General features: G+C 36.8%; 1 protein-coding gene across 1 annotated transcript in view; it reads left to right on the top strand.

The window, feature by feature from the left end:
- LOC124645472 (succinate dehydrogenase cytochrome b560 subunit, mitochondrial-like) overlaps positions 1-13,564 on the top strand; it is a 30,651-nt gene extending 17,087 nt beyond the window's left edge. The window contains exons 2-3 of the mRNA XM_047185287.1: positions 3,424-3,623; positions 13,278-13,564. Coding sequence (XP_047041243.1) covers positions 3,424-3,623; positions 13,278-13,564 — 487 coding nt within the window. The remainder of the gene's footprint in view (positions 1-3,423; positions 3,624-13,277) is intronic.
- Positions 13,565-19,620: the final 6,056 nt, after the last annotated feature.

Here is a 19,620-nt window from a genome sequence, read left to right as displayed (position 1 = left end):
AAAAAATAAGCAAAATATTTCAATTTTGTATATTTTTCATATTTTCAAAACTTTAAATTTACTTTCGGTTAAAAGTAACAAAAAAAATTTTAAAGCACCCGGATCGGATATATTTTGTCACTATTCTCAGTAGCTCTTTGCGATGACTTTATTAAACATATCATGAATTTTAAGAAACAACATTTTAGCCACAGAATTCGCGACTTTGAAGTTATTTTTTTTCCATTTAAGGAGTAACAAAATAAGAACGCTTAGCCTACCTTGATCTGATTTTTTACAATTTTAATACAAAAATTTTAAATCAAATAGAATTCCCATAGAAAAGTTAAAATTCTCATAAAATAACCTATCTGATTCCATGACCAAAAAAGCGATATACTGATATTTTTATTATTGGCGATTTTTTGAAAATATGGCAAAAAATAAAAGAAACGCTCTTTAATACCTTCTAATTAATATCGGAACATTGTGATCTATTCCCCTATAACCAGCTTTCCATGAACAAATTAATTCAATTACGATATTTTGGAAACTCGAATAATTGCACTGAAAATGCATTTGTGTGTGTGTTTTGTACGGGGTCATAATCGCTCGGATTTTGTCAGTGTTTGTTCCACATAAGCTCTAATTTATATTGTGTAAAACGCTGCTTTCTAAATAAGTATATTAGGCTTAATTGGTGTTCATGATAATTTTAACGAGTATTGCGAAATTAGTTGTCAATAAATCACTAAATTTGATTCAAATAAGTTGCACATTTTGAGCGATATGCAACAAATATTTAACTGCATATTATATCGTTAGATTTTAGGCTTTTATCATCGGTATCGGACTGTTATTGTCGATGTCTAACGCGTGAAAATCTTGTTTTTATGTAACAAAATGCTTTTTTGGAATTCAGGATCTTCAAATCATATACATTTCTTTTTATACAAAATGCCAGAAATTTTTCTGCTAGGCGTTTTACTTATTTAAAAAAAGAATCACGACGAATTGAGAACCTCCTTCTTTTTGGGAAGTCGGTTAAAAATATTACGAAACTACAAGTTAAATTTTCTACAGCATCCTTAAAAAATACATTGATATTCCAGAAAGCTTTTAAATATCACTGAGTATTAATTGCTACATCATAACAAATACGGCATTATTCTTTACCCGTAAAAATTTTCCCGAACATTTCGGTCAAAAAGTTGGTACAAATTAAGTTCCACGTCCGTTTCGTATACCAAATTCCCATTCTATTCGAATAGGACTTCGTCGCATTACCTGAATAAACTCGCAGATACATAAAACCATCAAAAGAAAGATATTATTTAAATATGCCTGCCTATTTTTTTTATTTTTATTCATTTTTCTATGATCTGTTAATTTTTTTTTCTTGGGCACTTACGCAACTTGCCATAACACATCATTCATTAGGAAATAAGTGTTATCTCTAAAACCCATACATAACACGAGCTAATAAATAGCTTACCTTTCATGCGGCTAACCGACCATGTGCGAAGTGTATTCCGATATTTCTTTTCTATGTATGTTTCTTTTCTATGTCCCAATGAGAATATGAAGCCCCTAAGTTCCTAAGCAACCTTCTTTTTTACAAAAATAAACAATATTGGAACCTTCCCTTCTTATAACTGTTACGACACTTGAAAAGGACACTTATAAAAGAAAGTGCTGTTACTGAATAAATCTACATAAAAACAGCTATATTTTGGAGTAAAAAAGAATTTTGGCCTAGAACTAACTTTTTTCGAAATTGACGATTGAATGTTCGTACATAACACAACTCGATATTAAATCAATTTTTCTTTGAAAGTTTTTAATCTATCACTTATGACACGTAGGATTCGGGGAACTGCATAGTATGGAGGCATATATGCAGCTTGAATGCAAATTAAAGGCATTGTATAGGTACTCGCGTATACCGGTGTTTCGGCTGCGGCCGGCGGCGCCCGTAGAGTTAACTGAATAGATTATACCTATATTGTGTCCCATTTTGTTATACCATCCGAGCCAATTATTGTGTAGGACTGTTAGTTTTAAAGCCAGCGACTGCTAGACCTACGTAAGGCTGAAACTTGGTTTGAAAATAAGTACCTTTTCTTCTATCTGATGTCTGTCTTCTGTCTCTCTGATTTCTGATTTCTGTCTGTCTGATGTCACTACACATGTTTCTTTCTATACATTATATCTATTGGTTTGCAAATAATCCATACTTAAAATTATATTATTATTTTAAGCCTATTGTATAAATCCAATGACATTTTAGTAGTACCTAATTATAAGCGCCGCAAGTCTGTTTGAGAGCAGAAAACACGACACTAAATCGTTTGACATGGCTTTTTCACAGTAGATTCAATTAATTTAGTATCAAAATATCATATTAACTAATATTGCATTCGTTTGATAGTTTAATCAGATTGGTATCGCGGTCACCTAGTGATTTGTTTATTAAAATGTTTGTGGACAAATCCACTTAATAAAATTTTCCGTGTAATTTGAATCGGTTAAATTCGACTTCAGCTGAAAATGTGTTTTTCATAAATACGTTTGCAAAATGCGGTTCAGACATTCAAGTGTATGAAATTCATTTGGAAACTCATTATTAAGTTAATGGAAATATTTCACAGTGATACACCAAGTATTTGTAGTGAGCCCTCTATAATTAATGACACTATACACGTTGTGGTGAATTTACATGCGCCAGAATGGCGGTTGCACCCTTTCATATTTGTTCATCGAAATATTTGGCTGCCTTATTTTATTTAATTAGTACACATGTAATTTTTTGTTTCCGTTGATACACAAAAGGTATCAAATATATTTTTACATAGCTATATGCATTGAGCAGTTTTTGAGTTCATTCTTAACAAATTAACAGGAAGAAAGCTTCATTTCCCCGCTTCAGTGATGATGTGGTAATATTGAATCAAGCGCTAGGTGCTAAATATGAAATAAAAATAAATTATGAAAGAAAACCCAGAAATCCCGTAATTTGTATATTTGTTCCGAAGAAACACATTCCAAAAACCAAAGTTTTGTCTTCGGTTTAACATTTTAAAACGTTCGCGAAATTGCAAACTTTGGGCCGCGATCACACGCTATCAGTGAACTCGCGCCGACGCGTAGGTAGGTACAGAATTTATAATCACGAGCAATTTTGGTTAAATCGCGCCATTAAACGACATACATATTACATAAATGACAACCTTAAACTGCCCGTTTTCATTAATTTCCACAAACAAACTCCATCCTAGGTTGAGTGGAAGAAATTGTTGCTTACGATAAGACCGCCTAACGTGCTTTCCTTTTTGTGTTGTTATTTCCAGAGTTATTAATTAATTTATTGATGTCAATTAGTCTATCAAGTGTATATAAGTAAATTAGTCTATCTAATTAATTGTTATTATTGTTTTATTTCAGGACCAGTTTGCTCCGCGTCATCCCTAGCCTACTAAACTTCAAATGCGACAAGCATGAGATAAAATACAAGCCATACGTTCCACCAGCCTTCCAAGATCATGATCATAAGAATATGAAGTTGAAACGGCCTATGTCTCCCCATGTCACCATGTATGCTCCAACCTTGCCTGCGATGACTTCGATAGCGCAAAGAGCCACTGGTAAGCAGTTTCTGTACATGATTTTAAGCCGTACCCAGTCTTAGCGAGGCTTGCGCTGTGAATAGTAGCAACCCAAGCATAGCATAATGTTACGTAAGGCTGCCTTTTAAGTTCTGTCGTTTGCTAACTTCCCGCGATTATTAAAAAATATATGTATGCCACTTTCATCTTCTTGAATTTAGAATTAGAAAACAAAAGAATGTTTTTAAATTGGTCGAACAGAGTGCTTAGTGCGAGTTTTCGTGAATTTTTTTACGGACTCACATGAGAGCGCGTATACTAAGATTTGTATGGAACAAAAACAGCTCCACCTAGTGTCAAAAATTGGAACCTGTTTTTGTTCCATACAAACAGTGTTGCCAACAGTTGTAGAAGCTTACCACCAGAGTCAACTTTTAACAACGATAGAAAATTAAAACAGACAAAGCATTACATCTGTTTAGCAATTCATCCGACCCGATCCGAATCCTTCACAAATTATAATCGGCGTAGTAGTTTCACAAATTGTTTAGTTACGCATTTGACCAATGAATGAGTACTTAATATAATTATATAGTAGTCGTTCACCTTTTTGTTTTGTAGATGCTTTTTTGACATTCCGTGAGACTTCAAATCTCCATAGTAACTCCTTAAAGTTGTACCACAAAACTTACATTTCGCTACTTGACCCGCAGTACTTTCAACATTTCGCCACTAAATAGGGGACTTAAACCACCAGTATTAGTGGAAAATCCACTAAGTTGGCAACACTGCATACAAATCTTAGTATACGCGCTCTCATGTGAGTCCGTAAAAAAATTCACGAAAACTCGCACTAAGCACTCTGTTTTATTGTATCGTCTATTCAAACGTGGCAGGTCGGTTGTAAAAAATGGAAATGTCTAAGAAAAATTTGCGTGCGATAATTTTCTAGAACTTAAAAGAGGGTTGTCGCGACTTTAGTGCTTTGAAGAGATTAGTTCTGCATTTAATCATGTAGCACCATGCCTTAGGACCGTAGAAAGCTAATATTTAGGATTTCAATGTGGCCACTCTAGCCTCAGTGACAAGTCACGTGAAGGTCGTCCAAAAAACGCCATGACGGAAGATAATATCGACGCCGTCGGGCAGCTTATTCTCGCAGACCGATATGTAATATACTGTGAAATAGAGGCATCCATGGGCATTTCAGAGACCACTATCCACAAAATTCTACACGAAGAACTTGGCGTAAAAAAGTTGATCTCTTGTTGGATACCCCATTTGCTTAGCGATGACCAACAAAAAGCCCGAGTAAGTTGGTGTCGCAAACTCTGCAGCGATTGAACAGAGGAGAGTCAAAGCCTGTCTATGATATAGTCAGGGGTGACGAGTCTTGGATATATGCTTGCGATCCATATTCCAAGCAGCAGTCAACGGTCTGGGACTTCCAAGACGAGCCAAAACCGACCGGAGTCGTTCTTTCATGAATAAAAAAAATGGTTGCCTCGTTTGTGGCAAAGGGTGGCCATCTCGCCACTATTGTACTAGAATATTGCAAAAAGGTTACCGCTGACTATAGTTCGGCCATTCAGAGAATGCGTTCCTGACACGTCGCGATTGAACTGACGACGTAACTACATTCATTGATTATTGATATAATAATGTTGTTTTAATGCTCCTCAATTGTTAAAACGGTAAACAACCAGCAAAAATATTTTTATCGTAACTGCAACGCCATTGCAAAGTTACGTCGTCAGTTCAATCGCGACGTGTCAGGAACGCATTCTCTGAATGGCCGAACTATAGTATACCACTATTTGTTTGCCACAAGTCATCACCGAATTTAGAAAAAATAATTCAAGACGTCGAATGATCCTGCACCATGACAGTGCAAGTTCGTACACCGCCCGCCAAACAAATACGTTTTTGAGTTCCCAAAATGTTGAAAATTTGGATCATCCATCTGACAGCCCTTACTTAAGCACTAACTATTTTATTACATTCCCCAAAATTAAGCAAATTCTTCGTGGTCTACCTTTCAGCACACCTGACGAAACTGTTGACGCTTACAAATAGGCCGTTTTGACTACCCCCACTTTGGAATGGAATAAATGTTTCAAAAACTAGTTTGAACGTATGCAAAAGTGCTTTAAATATTGCTGAGTATTCTTAAAAAAACAATAAACGGTAATAAATTATTGGATTATCTATACTTATTTCAAACGACACAACTTAAAAGGCAGCCCTCGTAGTACAATTTTTCATCACGCACGACTCGAAGCCGAGTCATTCATTGCGCCGGTCGTGGCCCATGCCTCACAATGTCTGGGTCGAGCTTTACACCGCCACGTTACAAAGTAGCCTGTTACAGCTCGAGATTTATTCGTTCACTATACAAAACGGTTGAAATATAAAATAATAATATATCTAATGGGTACCTATTGGATACTCTAGAAGTCAGTAAAAACGAGTAACAAAATATAAGACACTTCTCAAGTAGGGCAAATAGTTCAACAGTTTTTTATTGTAGGACTTTATCTATACATATAATAAAATGATAGGAAAGTCAAAACTGTACATTGAATATTTTTTTTAAAGAATACTTGGGGGGTGATCCATAATCGATTCTGAACCCAAATATGTAGTTTTTAGAATTTTTGTCTGTATGTTTGTCCCGGATAAACTCAAAAAGTACTACATGGATTTAAATCAAATTTTGCATGACTATTACCTAGGGGGCGGTTCAACACATAGGCTATATATTATCACGCTATCACCTATGGGGGTTGAGCAATGAACGATTAAATAAACGAAACTGGAAATTCTAAATTGCCCACGCAGACGAAGTCGCGGGCAACAGCTAGTATATAATAGTCACCATGCCAGACTGTCGAACTGATTTTCGAACCGGGTTTGATACCCGATATAGTTAACATTTTTGTAATAAACATGTTTGTTAGCTATGGTCTGGGTGTTAAAGTATGTATCTATTTCTAAACATATATATAATGATGTATTTTATGAGTTGGGTTAGCACTCATAACAAAAGCAATGCTTACCATGGGGTTAACCGATCGTGTGTGAAATATCTCCAGATATTAATATTATTTGCACTGTTTACATATTCTTTTTACGCGAATATTTTAATGAGACACGTGTACCACGAATGTAATTTTCATCGAAGTTTTAACCTTTTTAACGTGTTTCGATTGAAGTCGAAAAATGATGATCATTTCATTACTTATCGTAAAATATTCTGAGTATCGCAATTATACGCAAATATTTTGTATATTAAAGGTAAAATACTCTTCATCAATAATTGATAGGTATCCGGTGAAGAGAGAAAATGACTCTATTATATTGCCAAATAAACATAATTTATGTTTCGTTAGTTGTAAAGTCACAAATAAAGAGCGAGCGATATTTTACTGCCGGGTTGAGATTATTTTAATGAAGTTATTTAAAAATCCGTATAAGTTCATACATAGTTTTAAACGCACGGCAAATAGTGGGTTGATATCATAACTTTCCGTTGTGAAGAAGATGTTAGTGAAGAAGGTTATGATGGTGTGTGACTTCAATCCCGCGCACTTACGTCTTGTATGATAGCCATAGTAGGTACGGTTGATACTTGTCACGTACGCGTACGCCTCGAAAATATACCTTCATAACAAGTCTTACTGTATTACCCACTTCATACCTACGAAATCTTACTCTAATGTTAGTAAATTACTCCGCAGAGACAAACTTTAATTTCAAAAGCTAATAATTTATTATTTCCTATTGTAATAACTCAGAAACGTTTTCCCAACACAAATCTCAGCATAAATCGTATACTTTAAGTCTCTTTGAGAGTTTTCAATTTTCATAAAATAGGAATTATTGAATACATTAAAACGTGGATATATTTTATTAAGCTTTTGAGAGACGACTACACGTATGTTGACATATTTTTATAACTGCGTAGATTTCATTCTAAGATGAAAAATGCAAATTATAAAGACCCAGACAGTTTATATTTTCGTTTGAGAAGTAGTTTGAATGCATTGTCGGGGACAATTGGTGCGGGAGACCGACCCGTACTTGATCGATTCCTTTTTGTTCTACTGTTTGTAAGATTCAATTGAGTCCGGTGGTCGTAGCAAATTTTTTTGAATCACTATACAAACAGAGATGCAGCCTGAGTAACCATTATTTTTGCACCACATTAGGACAAAACGCAGACATTCCCATATTCTTACTACTTAAATTATGGCAGACAATGTGTCCTCATGCTTACAATTGCCCTCTGTATATTCGAGAAATCTATTTGAACCAGAAGTAGGTACAAATTGCACGAGAATTAAACAGAATCCAGAAACGGGAGATATCACGTGCAGAAGCATCGTGAATAGATTGCCGAGTAATATACGTTGCTTCATTATATGAACCGTGTATGATGTGGCATCGGTGAATACATACGTGAAAACTAGTGCTCTGAGGTTCCCAGGACCGTGAGATATATTATGCTCCCTAAACCTGTGTATTGTTATAAGGTACCGAGGTTCTGAACGATGGAATTAGGTACTTCGTTGTTGATATGTCTGCACTCCTAAGTATCTGTATTTCAAGATTCTTAATTCCCAATATTTTACTGTAAGTGCTGAAATTTCACTCGTTAAAATCAAAGTTACCTACTTATCTTTTGAGTCAAGCATTTTAAAAGCCCGTGCATAACTGCAAATATAAATGACTTTCAGGGTTTTTTACTATATTGAATGACTAATTGCTCTGGACTCGTGAATGGGCGTGGAATTCGTAAAACCTTATACCGATCAATCATTTACTTTCAACGCAACATTTTAAAAAGGCCTCGCGGATTACTTTGTTTGCTGTCATGTCAGCCTACAATATTCTTTATAGACCTTCAAAGGAACCCTCAAAATAATTTTCATTGTCACTTTATCTCGTTCATGAAAATATCTGAAACTATTGGCGTTGAACACAAAGCCGGTGGATACAAAAAATAGTTCAGTACACAGACTATTACCTAGGGCTTTATGATTTTATTCTAAAAAGTCCAGCATGCATGAATTTATTTATCATTGGAGCGCAACTAATAACTATCGCAATCTAGTGAACGCCCGGCTGCCTGCGACCGGTGTTAAATTCCAGTTATCACAAGCTGGAATCTTAATCATAAATCAACATATTTACAAAACTCTCCATCAGGGATTTTGTTTGTACATAAGTTTATTTTTAATTGACGCTGTAAATTATTTACCGCAGATAAAGTAAATCTTTGTGTAAACTCGGTAATTATAAAGAGTAGGTTTGTTTGTTTTTGCTTTGGAAGGCTCGGATATTTCTATTTATTTATTAGCTACTATTCTATGTCAGTCGTGATAGCTAGGTATATTCTATTCAGGTTTCTCCAGGATGCGGGTGAAAGCGCCAGAAACTGTATAAAAATACAGAAATGGATGGAATTTTTTTCGTCGTGGTTTAAGCTCAGTGGGTGATTGACAGGCAGCCCATTATGTTGCTTTTATTCTTTTTTTTATCCATATAGCAAATCTAAAACATACACGTTAAATTAAATGGGGCGTAAAACTAGTTATATTCACATATATGTTTCAAAAACTAATATAAAATAAAATATAGGCTGGCAAATATTTGTATATTTGGTACTAGAAATGTCCTTGAAGCTCCATTGTTCGCTGCGTCACAGGTGTTTCAATCTGGGCTTTAACGAAGACTGACGTATTGGTGTCAATCCTGAACAGTGGACAGGTCCACTCAAATATGCAGGAGTCCTACAGCAGACTAGAATAGATCGTGGCTTTTGCTTTAATGCTCAAACGTACTTATCTACTCTTTAAAAATTTTAGTGATTTTAAGAATTGTATTCCGATCTATACCAATTCGACAGCTCAGATGTTTATACCTAGTCCCTACTAATTAGCCAAGGCTTCTTCCAAATGTTATGTCACTTATTCAACTGCCTATCTGACCTCAACCCAGTTTCCCGGACAACCTGAAGAACCTTGGTTGGACTGGTTGTTCAGGCGCAGCACGCCTTCAAGAAATTGAATAGCAACCAGTTGCACTCTGTCGTAATATTAATGCTGAACGCAGGCGTTTGTTGATCCTAATGTAAAGTGGACTGTCATCGACCACTTGCTCTTAACACATGTAACATCGTTTATAATTAAATGTATATTTTAATCTTTAGGGTCTTTAATTGGCACCAGTATATCCTCCAAAGATATAACATTGGTTGTCAGATTTTCTGCCTTCTGATTGACAAACATGTCGAGCCGCTAGCCATAAACTTAACGTACCTAGCTACTGAGGCACAGAAAATCTCACGTCAAGAATGTGACATCTATGGAACGTCCGCGCTTAGTGTTTCTTAACCTTATGATCGATTGACCCATGCTTATGTACGAACGTTATCCCTACTAGTTACAATAATATAAAAAAAAAAACGAGTCCGCGTCTTATCTTATTTGGAATGTAAAAAGTTGTAACGATAATTGTATTAAATTGAATATTTTCTTTACTCCCAGATGAAGGGGAGCAGCAATCAAAGAAGTAGGAAATGACATCTACAAAAATCTCGCTAGCTCCATATTCATCATACATTATTTGTAAGTATTTTTCTTATAAAAGTACTTTTTCAAATCAAAAGTTTGTTACATCTTTGATATAATGTATAATAAATCTGCTTAAATTATACGCTATTTTCACTAATCTACTCATGAGTCAGGAAAATTCATAATTTTTAGGATACTCAAAACAGTAAATCCGGATACTATTATTCAGATTTCGCTATCGATCTGTTAGGCTGTATCCCACGAACTATGATAATTAGTAGAAATTTTCACCGATGATGTTACTTTTGCTGTTTTTACAACAAAATATACTTAAGAGTTGATTAAAATGGCTCTCAAACTTTTTTTTTTTTTCGAAGTTTATTTTTTTATTTTTAATGTCTAGGTAGGTACTCAATAATTGAAAATAATAAAATAAACTTATATATATGTACAAATACATAAATACTCAAACTTAAATACAAAATGGTGTTTACTTGTTCTAAACCATTGTGTGCAAATTCGGCTCAGACATGATCAGATTTTGCTAGCTAAGATCTAAGCAAATATTACCCTTTTATCGAGCCACATATAAATATAAATTCAATGTCAGTTAAACGGATTAAAAACAACAGAATAATTTGTAAGCCTTTGAAAGTAACCATTGGTATCTGTGATAACACAGAAAGCTTAGCTGATTAAATCGCCCCGTTCTTTTATTCCTCTAATCGTTTTACTGTTACTTTGCTTTTATATAAGCTATAATCTCATTGAAAGCGAATGAAACTCGAGACAGGCTCATTGGGGGTGACTACGGATATAAGGTATTCGATTTTCTTTATTACTGCTCGAAAAGAATGGGACATTGAATAGAACTAAGGTATATAATAAGGTAATAAATTACATGTATTATGTGAATAACATTTAAAGTCCTGCCACAATGCCAATGCCTCTGACGACCTTTGTGGCGCAAAGGTCACCAAGCCGGACTGCCGAATCTGAGGTCCCGGGTTCGATTCCCGGTTCGATCGACATTTTTGTGATGAGCATGCTTGTTGGCCGTGGTCTGGGTGTTACAATATGTATTTATAAATATGTATATATGTAGCTATATGTAGTTTATCAGTTGTGACCAATACCCATAACACAAGTTAATTAATAACTTACCATGGGGCTAACCAACCGTGTGTGAAAAGGTGTCCCGACATTATTTATTCCCGACATTATTTTACAATAGTAGCTTTGTTACGCGGTTACCTCGTGGGTAAGCTAAATTAGGTAGACCGATCGAACGTTAATCTAAGCTCGGCACGGCCGGCCGTGGATGGGTGACCATCTAGAATGTCATACAAGGACCGCCGTGCTTTGGAAGGCACTTCAAAACTACTAGGATACTAGGGCCCCTAAATGTGTCGTTAATATTTTGAAATTGTCTAAGGCCAAAAATATTGAAAGCTTAGCCATCTATAAATTCTATGGATCGGTTCAATATGTGGTGCTTTCCTTTTTTGGAAAGTACGTTCAATATTTTTTTCATTTGAACATCTTTGACAGTCGTTACGGGTAGTCAAAAGCCAGAAAGTCTGACAATCAGTCTTACCAAGGAGAATTGGATTGCCCAGGTAACTGGGTTGAGGAGGTCAGATAGGTAGTCGCTTCTTGTAAAACAAAAGTACTTGGGTGCATTTTGGTAGACTGGGAGCCGACCCCAACAAAATTGGGAAAACGCTTGTTAGATGATGATAACATGACTGTGAATCCTGTATTTATTGTATAACATTGCCAAGTGTGTCAGTTCAGGGTCAATATTTCTGTAATATGTACCTATTACTTGCGAACTTGGAAAGTTGTGTAGCGAGGGCTTAAGGTGGAACATAAAAATCCCCAGCGGTATTTCCGATTAAGATTTGTTTAGCACAAATAAGTATTAATTAGGCAGGTACGAAATAAAAATGTAGGTCATCTGAAAACCGTGTGACACAGCCGTCACGTTTGATACCTTTTGGTCGTCTCCTGCGTCTCCGGCGAATTTTACGAATGCACTCGAGGGTGCCACCCCGTCGTGCGCGGCGAAACCAGTTAACTCGTTTAGAGATGCGTAGGCGCAATAAATACCAGGACCTTTGTGTAAACAATTAATATTGGGTTCCGTATATGTTTTATGCAAAATTATTTATAATGTAGTTTAAGTTGATAAGTGACTAGTTGTGTTTATTTTAGTTTAATTACATTGTTGTATTAATATTTTTAGAATAAATATATATTGTAATTATTGTAGTTTATAATTTCTATCCTATTCTTAGAACTAGCAAATTACAACGGTACACTATATAAATAATGTGTCTCATTAGTACAAATATTTGTAAGTTGTCCTTCAACTATTAAATAAAAGAAACGCATTGTCTCCAAAATGAGATATGGCACGCGTCGTTGCGGTTTTGAGTACAAGTACATATTTAATGTCCCTACAGTTGGTACTCAATAACTGTTGATTCGGATTAAGCATGTTTAACGTTCCCTTAACCGCACTACTGTTATTGTGATCTGTAGCTGAATGCTATGAAGGCCGGCACGTGCTCATTTGTTTTACGATTGCGTACCTACCCAAAAAGGTAGAAAGGGACCCTTACTTTAGGGACTTAAGACTTCGCTGTCGGTTTGTTATCGGGCTGTATCTCATGAACCCTTATAGTCAGACAGACGATGCATTTTTGTTGTTCTGCTGAGAACTAAAATAAGACAAGTACCTTTTTTAGGGGGTTTCATATAACAAACGTATTTTTTTGCACATTTTATAGGTAATCCTTCATGCCACTCGCACTTGGAAGGTTTTTTACAAACAGTTACTTATCGGTACCTAGACTAAGTTAATAAAGTTAATAGGAGAACAGTACACTCAACCCGTCTTTATTGTATAGTTTACCCTATAAATTATATACCAATTCCAACTTCTGTAAACTTTGCAAATTATTAAAAAGTTTGAAGTCAAGGCTTCCATTTTTTACCCTTAAATTGTTCCCTCTGTGTATTCTAATTTATTTTTCCAATGGGTTTTAAAAGCATTCCGAGTACGCGATAGTCAGAATAATTAACTTATCCATGTTGCTTTTTGTTTCAGGTGCCATCGTAACTTTCTACGCGTTAGGTCTCGCCTGGGGCTCCCTGTTCCTCTCCAACGGCATCGAGACGTACGTGTCTGTTATACAGAGTCTTAACTTAGGCGCCATGATGGTATTCATACTCAAAATATTGTTGGGAGCACCTTTCGCTTTCCATTACTTCAATGCGTTTCGCTACGTCATATGGAACACCGCGAGATGGTTGGACCTTAAGAAGGTTTATGAGACCAGCAAACAATCCATGGCAGCTGCTGCAGTCATGACACTTCTGTTTGCCATCATTTAAATTATAAGAATATCACTTATTACCTTCGGTTTATCAAATATCAGCCATGTATTACCATTACTAAAGGTTTGCTGAAATCAAATATGCTTTGCAGTTTCTTGCTTCTAATATATTTCAGCAAATAGCAGAATCTGCTTCGTGATAAAATTGTTTGGTCCAAACTTTTTGGTTGCACTAAGTAGGTATTATTAGGCCTTTTTGGATTACTTTAAAATTTGGCGTTTGTAGTTGATAAAGAAAAAAGGGAATTTAATCCGCCCCTGTTTAGGCATCAAGTTACACTGTTATATGGTAAATAAAAAAATTGAAGTGTGAAAGTGAACAGACCTACAGAATAATTTTAATTTAAACTTTTTAAGTTACACAAGTTTTTAGATAAAGAAGGTATATACCTAAATAAGACCTTAATGTTTAACAATGCGGGACCGTTGACTAGATCACTGGTGATCACTTACAGCTTTCTTTGTTTTGACTATTTTCACAAATATACGGTCGCTATGTACGGAAGTGAATAACATCTAGCCAACAATGTCATACAATGTCATACAATTTTATTAATCTTAAGTTTTTTTTTTTTGTTTTAGGGCTGTATTCTCAAATGATATACCTATATATTTTGTTTGTCTAAAAACGTACTTAAGTAGTTTAAAAAGACGTAAGTTAAAATTCTTCTGTTTGTGTTCATCTGTGCTTTTCACTCAGCAAATAACGCTACAGTACTTCTAATGTATATTTTCAATAAAGTTTTTGTTTTGGAGATGTCCAATACACTGTTATGTCGTAACTTCAGACCTATTGAATCGGATCTTCGAAAAAATCTTCCCAAGTATCCGATTTGGGGAACATGAGAATTAGTGTAACATATTTTAGGATAGTGTATTGTATTAGTCAAAGATCAACAAAAGCCGTACTTCTAAGATTTGATATTCTCAGAAATTGAAATAATCAACCCATGAATGAATGATCAAAGTTACTGTTTCATTTTGTGGTAATGACTAACGTAAATGATGGCAGTACAAGGTTTGCACATTTTGTTGTACAAAGAATGTTATGAGAATATCTTTGAAGTGTGTCTTCTATACTTTGTAATTGGTGAAGACGATGTAATACTAGCTTTTCTTAAAATATTTTACTCTAATTTAAGTGTGCTACTATTGTTACTAGTGATAACTTATTGATAACTTCAGAGAGTTTCATATCTGATGTTGCTTTGGGACTGTAGCTGTGATTCCCATGAGAAAGTGGTAGCCTCGGAAATACGTGAAAATATATCAACAATTTCTTTCCCAATCGTTCAAAATGATTTATCTAGAACATTTAAATCCGTTATCATCTTTAAGGATATCAGCTGAACATGTCTTTGCCAAGTGACGTCTAGTTGTCTTATTGATTCCTTCAAGATGCTTCGTTTACTTAGAATTGTTCAAAGTTTGAACCATGAAGAAATAACTGATGTATCTCTCAAGTAGTCATGAGTTATTACTGGAAAATAAAATACTTAGTTAATATGTTGCCTTCTTGTTGAGTTTTACGATTTTACAAATATTTACATTCTTGATTTTTTAACCAACTGATCACTTTTTCAATACCAAGTTAGGCCTGATATTTTTTTTGTGTGCTTGTTAAATTATATTTTAAACTTCAAAAACTTGAATTTCTCAGTCTTAATATGTTATTTGATTAATCGAAGGTAAAAACAGAAAATAAGATTTTTGTTGTTTTTTTTTTGTTGTAAATCTATCGTGATTTTCTATGAGCATTTTATTCTTAATAACATTCGTATACATACATATTGCATAATCAGAAAAAAAGATGGCCAATACCTATATATTATTGCTGCGAAGACTAACATCGAGCTATCCGACTGTTTTTGGCTTAAACGTGTTCAAAGTATTTTCTGATCACAGTGTCTGTAATATCGGCTTTAGATCTCTCCAAGTGAATATTTTAGTATATGGCTTATATATTTTATTTCGTAATACTTAGAACTTAAAATAAACCATTTTCGGATGCTTGTTATTTATGTTAAGAGTTTAGTGTACGAGGTTATGCCTCTGAATGTGCAACAAATATGACCTAATATTAAATGTCTGTTTTTGAATATATTTCTATTTTATTTCATCATACCCTTGGGAAATTCTGTCCTGGGGTAGGTACAAAATAATAAATCAACCTATTACTTCTCATATCTAACACTCACTCATTATTGGGGTCGGCTTCCAGTCATGTCATAATTGGATGCCGTTTGGAATCAGTGTTTTACCTACATTACAGTTACCAGGGCAATCCTATACCCCCATCCTGCCGGGGCTGCGGGTTGTTCACAAGTGATACCGCGGCCCTCGCACATAAAAGGTCTATGACGGAAAACGACGGTTTTTAGTCGGTAATAGTCTGACACTCCCTCACCGCTGCTAACCCACAGCGAGAGGGGTCATTTGATGATTTTTGACGTCGTTAAAAAAAAACCCTATACCCCTTGGTAAGTCTCGTAGTACAAATGACAGCCGGGACCCACTAAGTTTATCGTATCGCTTGAAACACGACAGAACTCGTTATGACTATATGGCCATCCATCCCTTTTTGACACTTTACACTGCATTCTCATTTACGTATCATATTTACGACAGCTATAATAATTTAATTGTCAATAACTTAATTGATTCCCCGTCTCGCAAGAATGACAAATGGCGGCAAATTCGTGGAAAGATATTTTCCTTAGTATGGGGGAATATTTTGCACAAGGTCATTAACTTGTCTTAACAAAATAACATTATACTTCCATTTGTATCATCAGCTCGTAAAGCTGGGTACTCACTTAGCAGTGTAGCACGTAACGTATCAGATACGGTATCAACCTGCAAGTGGGTACGGCTCGTCCACGGTCCTCACGAGCACACTGCGAGCCGTCTTTGTATTCGCAGCGAAACCGCCACTCGGCAGGTCACTGCGAGCTTAAGACCTTGTCCAGAAGAAGCGAATTCGTCGCGAAACGTTTCGCGCGAATTCATTCGCGCGCTATTGAGATACTAGGCACGAATACATCGCGTCCACAAGCATCGCGCGAATTCAAAATACGCGCGTAAATCGCGTGCATAACACCAGACCCTCGACTCGCGCGTGATTCGCGAGTATTGCGCGCGAGTCGAGATACTAGGGACCCCTTGTTGCGTCCAGTTAAACGCGCGAACTCCGGCCGAGGGGACGTATCGGGAACAATGGAGCGCCAAAATTCGTCCACAAATGCTCGCACGTTGGAACGCTCTTTCTGGACGCAACGATCGCGCGTGATTCGCACGAGAGAATCGCGACGAATTCGCCCTTTCTGGACAAGCCCTTAAGCTGGGTACTCACTTAGAAGTGTAGCACGTAACGTATCAGATACGGTATCAACCTGCAAGTGGGTACGGCTCGTCCACGGTCCTCACGAGCACACCGCGAGCCGCCTTTGTGTTCGCAGTGAAACCGCCACTCGGCGGGTCACTGCGCAGCGGGCTCGTGCCTACGTACTCACTTGTTACCGTATCTGATACGTTACGTGCTACACTGCTAAGTGAGTACCCAGCTTTACAGCACTCCACGCGCGAGCGGCTTGCAGCGGGCTCGTGCCTACGACTCTAACTCTACACTGCTAAGTGAGTACCCAGCTTTACATCATTCACGACATGCTCACAACATAAATAGGTTGTTATATATTAGCTGTTTCCCCGCGATTTTGTCTGCGTCCCAGGGAAACTTCTGCACTGATTTAAAGAAGCAGTTCTAAATAGCAGTTTTGTTAAGTTAAAAATTGTAAATAGTACGGTCAATAACCATTTCAGCAGTTAAAACTAAGCAGTAAAGTATGAATAATAAAAACTAATTAAAAATGAGTGATAAAAAAAAAAAACTTTTTACAAAAAAATAAAACCGAATCCCAAAAACACAGAAAAATAAAATTCTTTATTTTTAAATAAAGAGTCTAAATAGAAGAAAAAGTGATCGGCAACTTTTTTTGATGTGTGTATAATTCTTTAAAATCAACATAAATTTATAAACATAACCAATTTTTGTGAAAATATGATATCCCAAGTAGCACAAAACTGTTGCTTAAGAGCTTTAGAGCCAATCCGTTTATTACCGAAGGTGCGAAGCTCAAGCGCCAGAACGTGCACTACAGACCTTATTCAGCAGCTTTGCAGCCAAAGGGGCACAACTTTTTGCAGTCTATAGTCCCATTAGAACTTTATAGTAGACGCATAAAAGCGATACAGGAGCGGCAACTAATAATTAACACGCAAGCTGTTATGGCGATTATTGAATGAATGACAAATTTAGCTGAACGAAGAAAACTTCACTGATCGTTCACCTTGTCTCTCATTTATAAAATATATTTGTTGTTCCTGAGTCAGACATTACTGAATACAAATAAATATTAAGTGAAGGTAAGTGTTTTTGAGCTATATTTTGTATTATATGGTAAGTAGCTACAAACGCAGATCAGTTTATCGTGTATATAGTTGATATTGGTGAAGTATTTTTAACGCGCCTCAATAATTACCTAAGAATATAGTAAAATATATAAATTATTATTATATAAATATTTTATACCACATACCTACACGATATTAAAATTACGTACTGGACTACATTCGTTTTTAGGAAGTTGCTTGTTCGATATTTAGATATATTTTACTACAAATGCGATAGAAACCTGTAAAGGAGATCATTCAAGTCTCGAACATTTTGTACCCAAAACTGAAAGTGCCGGCCAGAGTAAAATAATAGTAGATTCTTGTAGAGAATAATGCCCTGAAGATTTTTTACTATTACAAGAATCGTCTACAGTTAACCCCCAGGCTGCTATTTGAATTTGAAAATACAAAAAAATCCAACAATGTTTGGAGCATTCCATTACGTCCCCAAACTGGAGAAGGCACGCGCTGCCTTCAAACGACTCCTGTCTAACCTGGGAAGTCAATCAAATGACCCTCCCCCTTTCCGATGTGGGTTAGCAGCTTGAGGGAAAGTAAAACTCCTACTGACTAAAACCGATCATGTGCCTTCTTAAGCTCTTTATGTACCAGGGCCGCGGTAAGTCGCTCGAACAATCCCGCAGCCTCGGCAAGCCTTGGCCCTAATGGGCCCCACTGGGGCCCATTGGGGGTTGCTGACGCCACAGTAAACATATCGTAGATTTTCGTCGAGGATAATGCCCTAATGATTTTTTGCTATTATAAGGAACGTCTACGGTTAACCCCCAGACTGCTATTTGAGTTAAAATTGTGAGCTACCGTGCATAAAAAATCTATACTTGAATGTTACGGGAAATAACGTCCTCGTACAGCTTTCCCCGCCACTGCTTCACCGAAGAGACTTACTGATTTATACCCAGCATGTTCCTTCTGACCATGTATCAGGGCCGCGGTAACTCTTTCGAGCAATCCCCCGTCAGGTTTTGGCCCTGGTGGGCCTGAGGTTTGCTGACTCTTTGTGGAGGGATTGGAGCAACGCTCGCCGCTGACACGGGCCTGTTGTCTCCATGGAATCGGAGGGACGGTGAGCTTTCCGAAACTCATCGCCCACAGACCCACGTCTACGGTGGCTGGCAGTCGTCTCGATACCCGACGCGCGTGGTGTCTTCCACGTCCACCGCAGTGGCTAGGATAAGAGGCGCGTACTCTCAGTTATTATATCGCCTCCTTGTCTGGCATCCTTCGCAGAAGGAGACGAAGACATCCCATTCCCCCTCGCCCCTATATAATTTGGGGTGGCTCACCGTCCCTCTGTCTGCTTGGAGACAACAGGCGTCGGCGGCGTGCATTGTTCCGCACCCTCCACAGAGAGTCAGCAAACCCCAGTGGGGCCCACCAGGGCCAAAACCTGCCGGGGCTGCGGGATTGTTCGAAAGTTACCGCGGCCCTGGTAAATGGTCAGAAGGAGCATGATGGGTTTAAATCAGTTAGAGGCTCCTCGGTGTAACAGGAGGGGTATCGTAGACGTTCGGTCAGTAAAAAAAACTGTGGACGTTATTTCCCGTAACATTCAAGTATAGATTTTTTATGCAGGGCACTCAC

Source organism: Helicoverpa zea, chromosome 31, assembly GCF_022581195.2.
Source record: "Helicoverpa zea isolate HzStark_Cry1AcR chromosome 31, ilHelZeax1.1, whole genome shotgun sequence".
In the NCBI taxonomy this organism is placed as follows: domain Eukaryota; kingdom Metazoa; phylum Arthropoda; class Insecta; order Lepidoptera; family Noctuidae; genus Helicoverpa; species Helicoverpa zea.
Note: the sequence above shows the minus strand (reverse complement) of the source record. Positions and strands in the feature narration are given on the sequence as shown.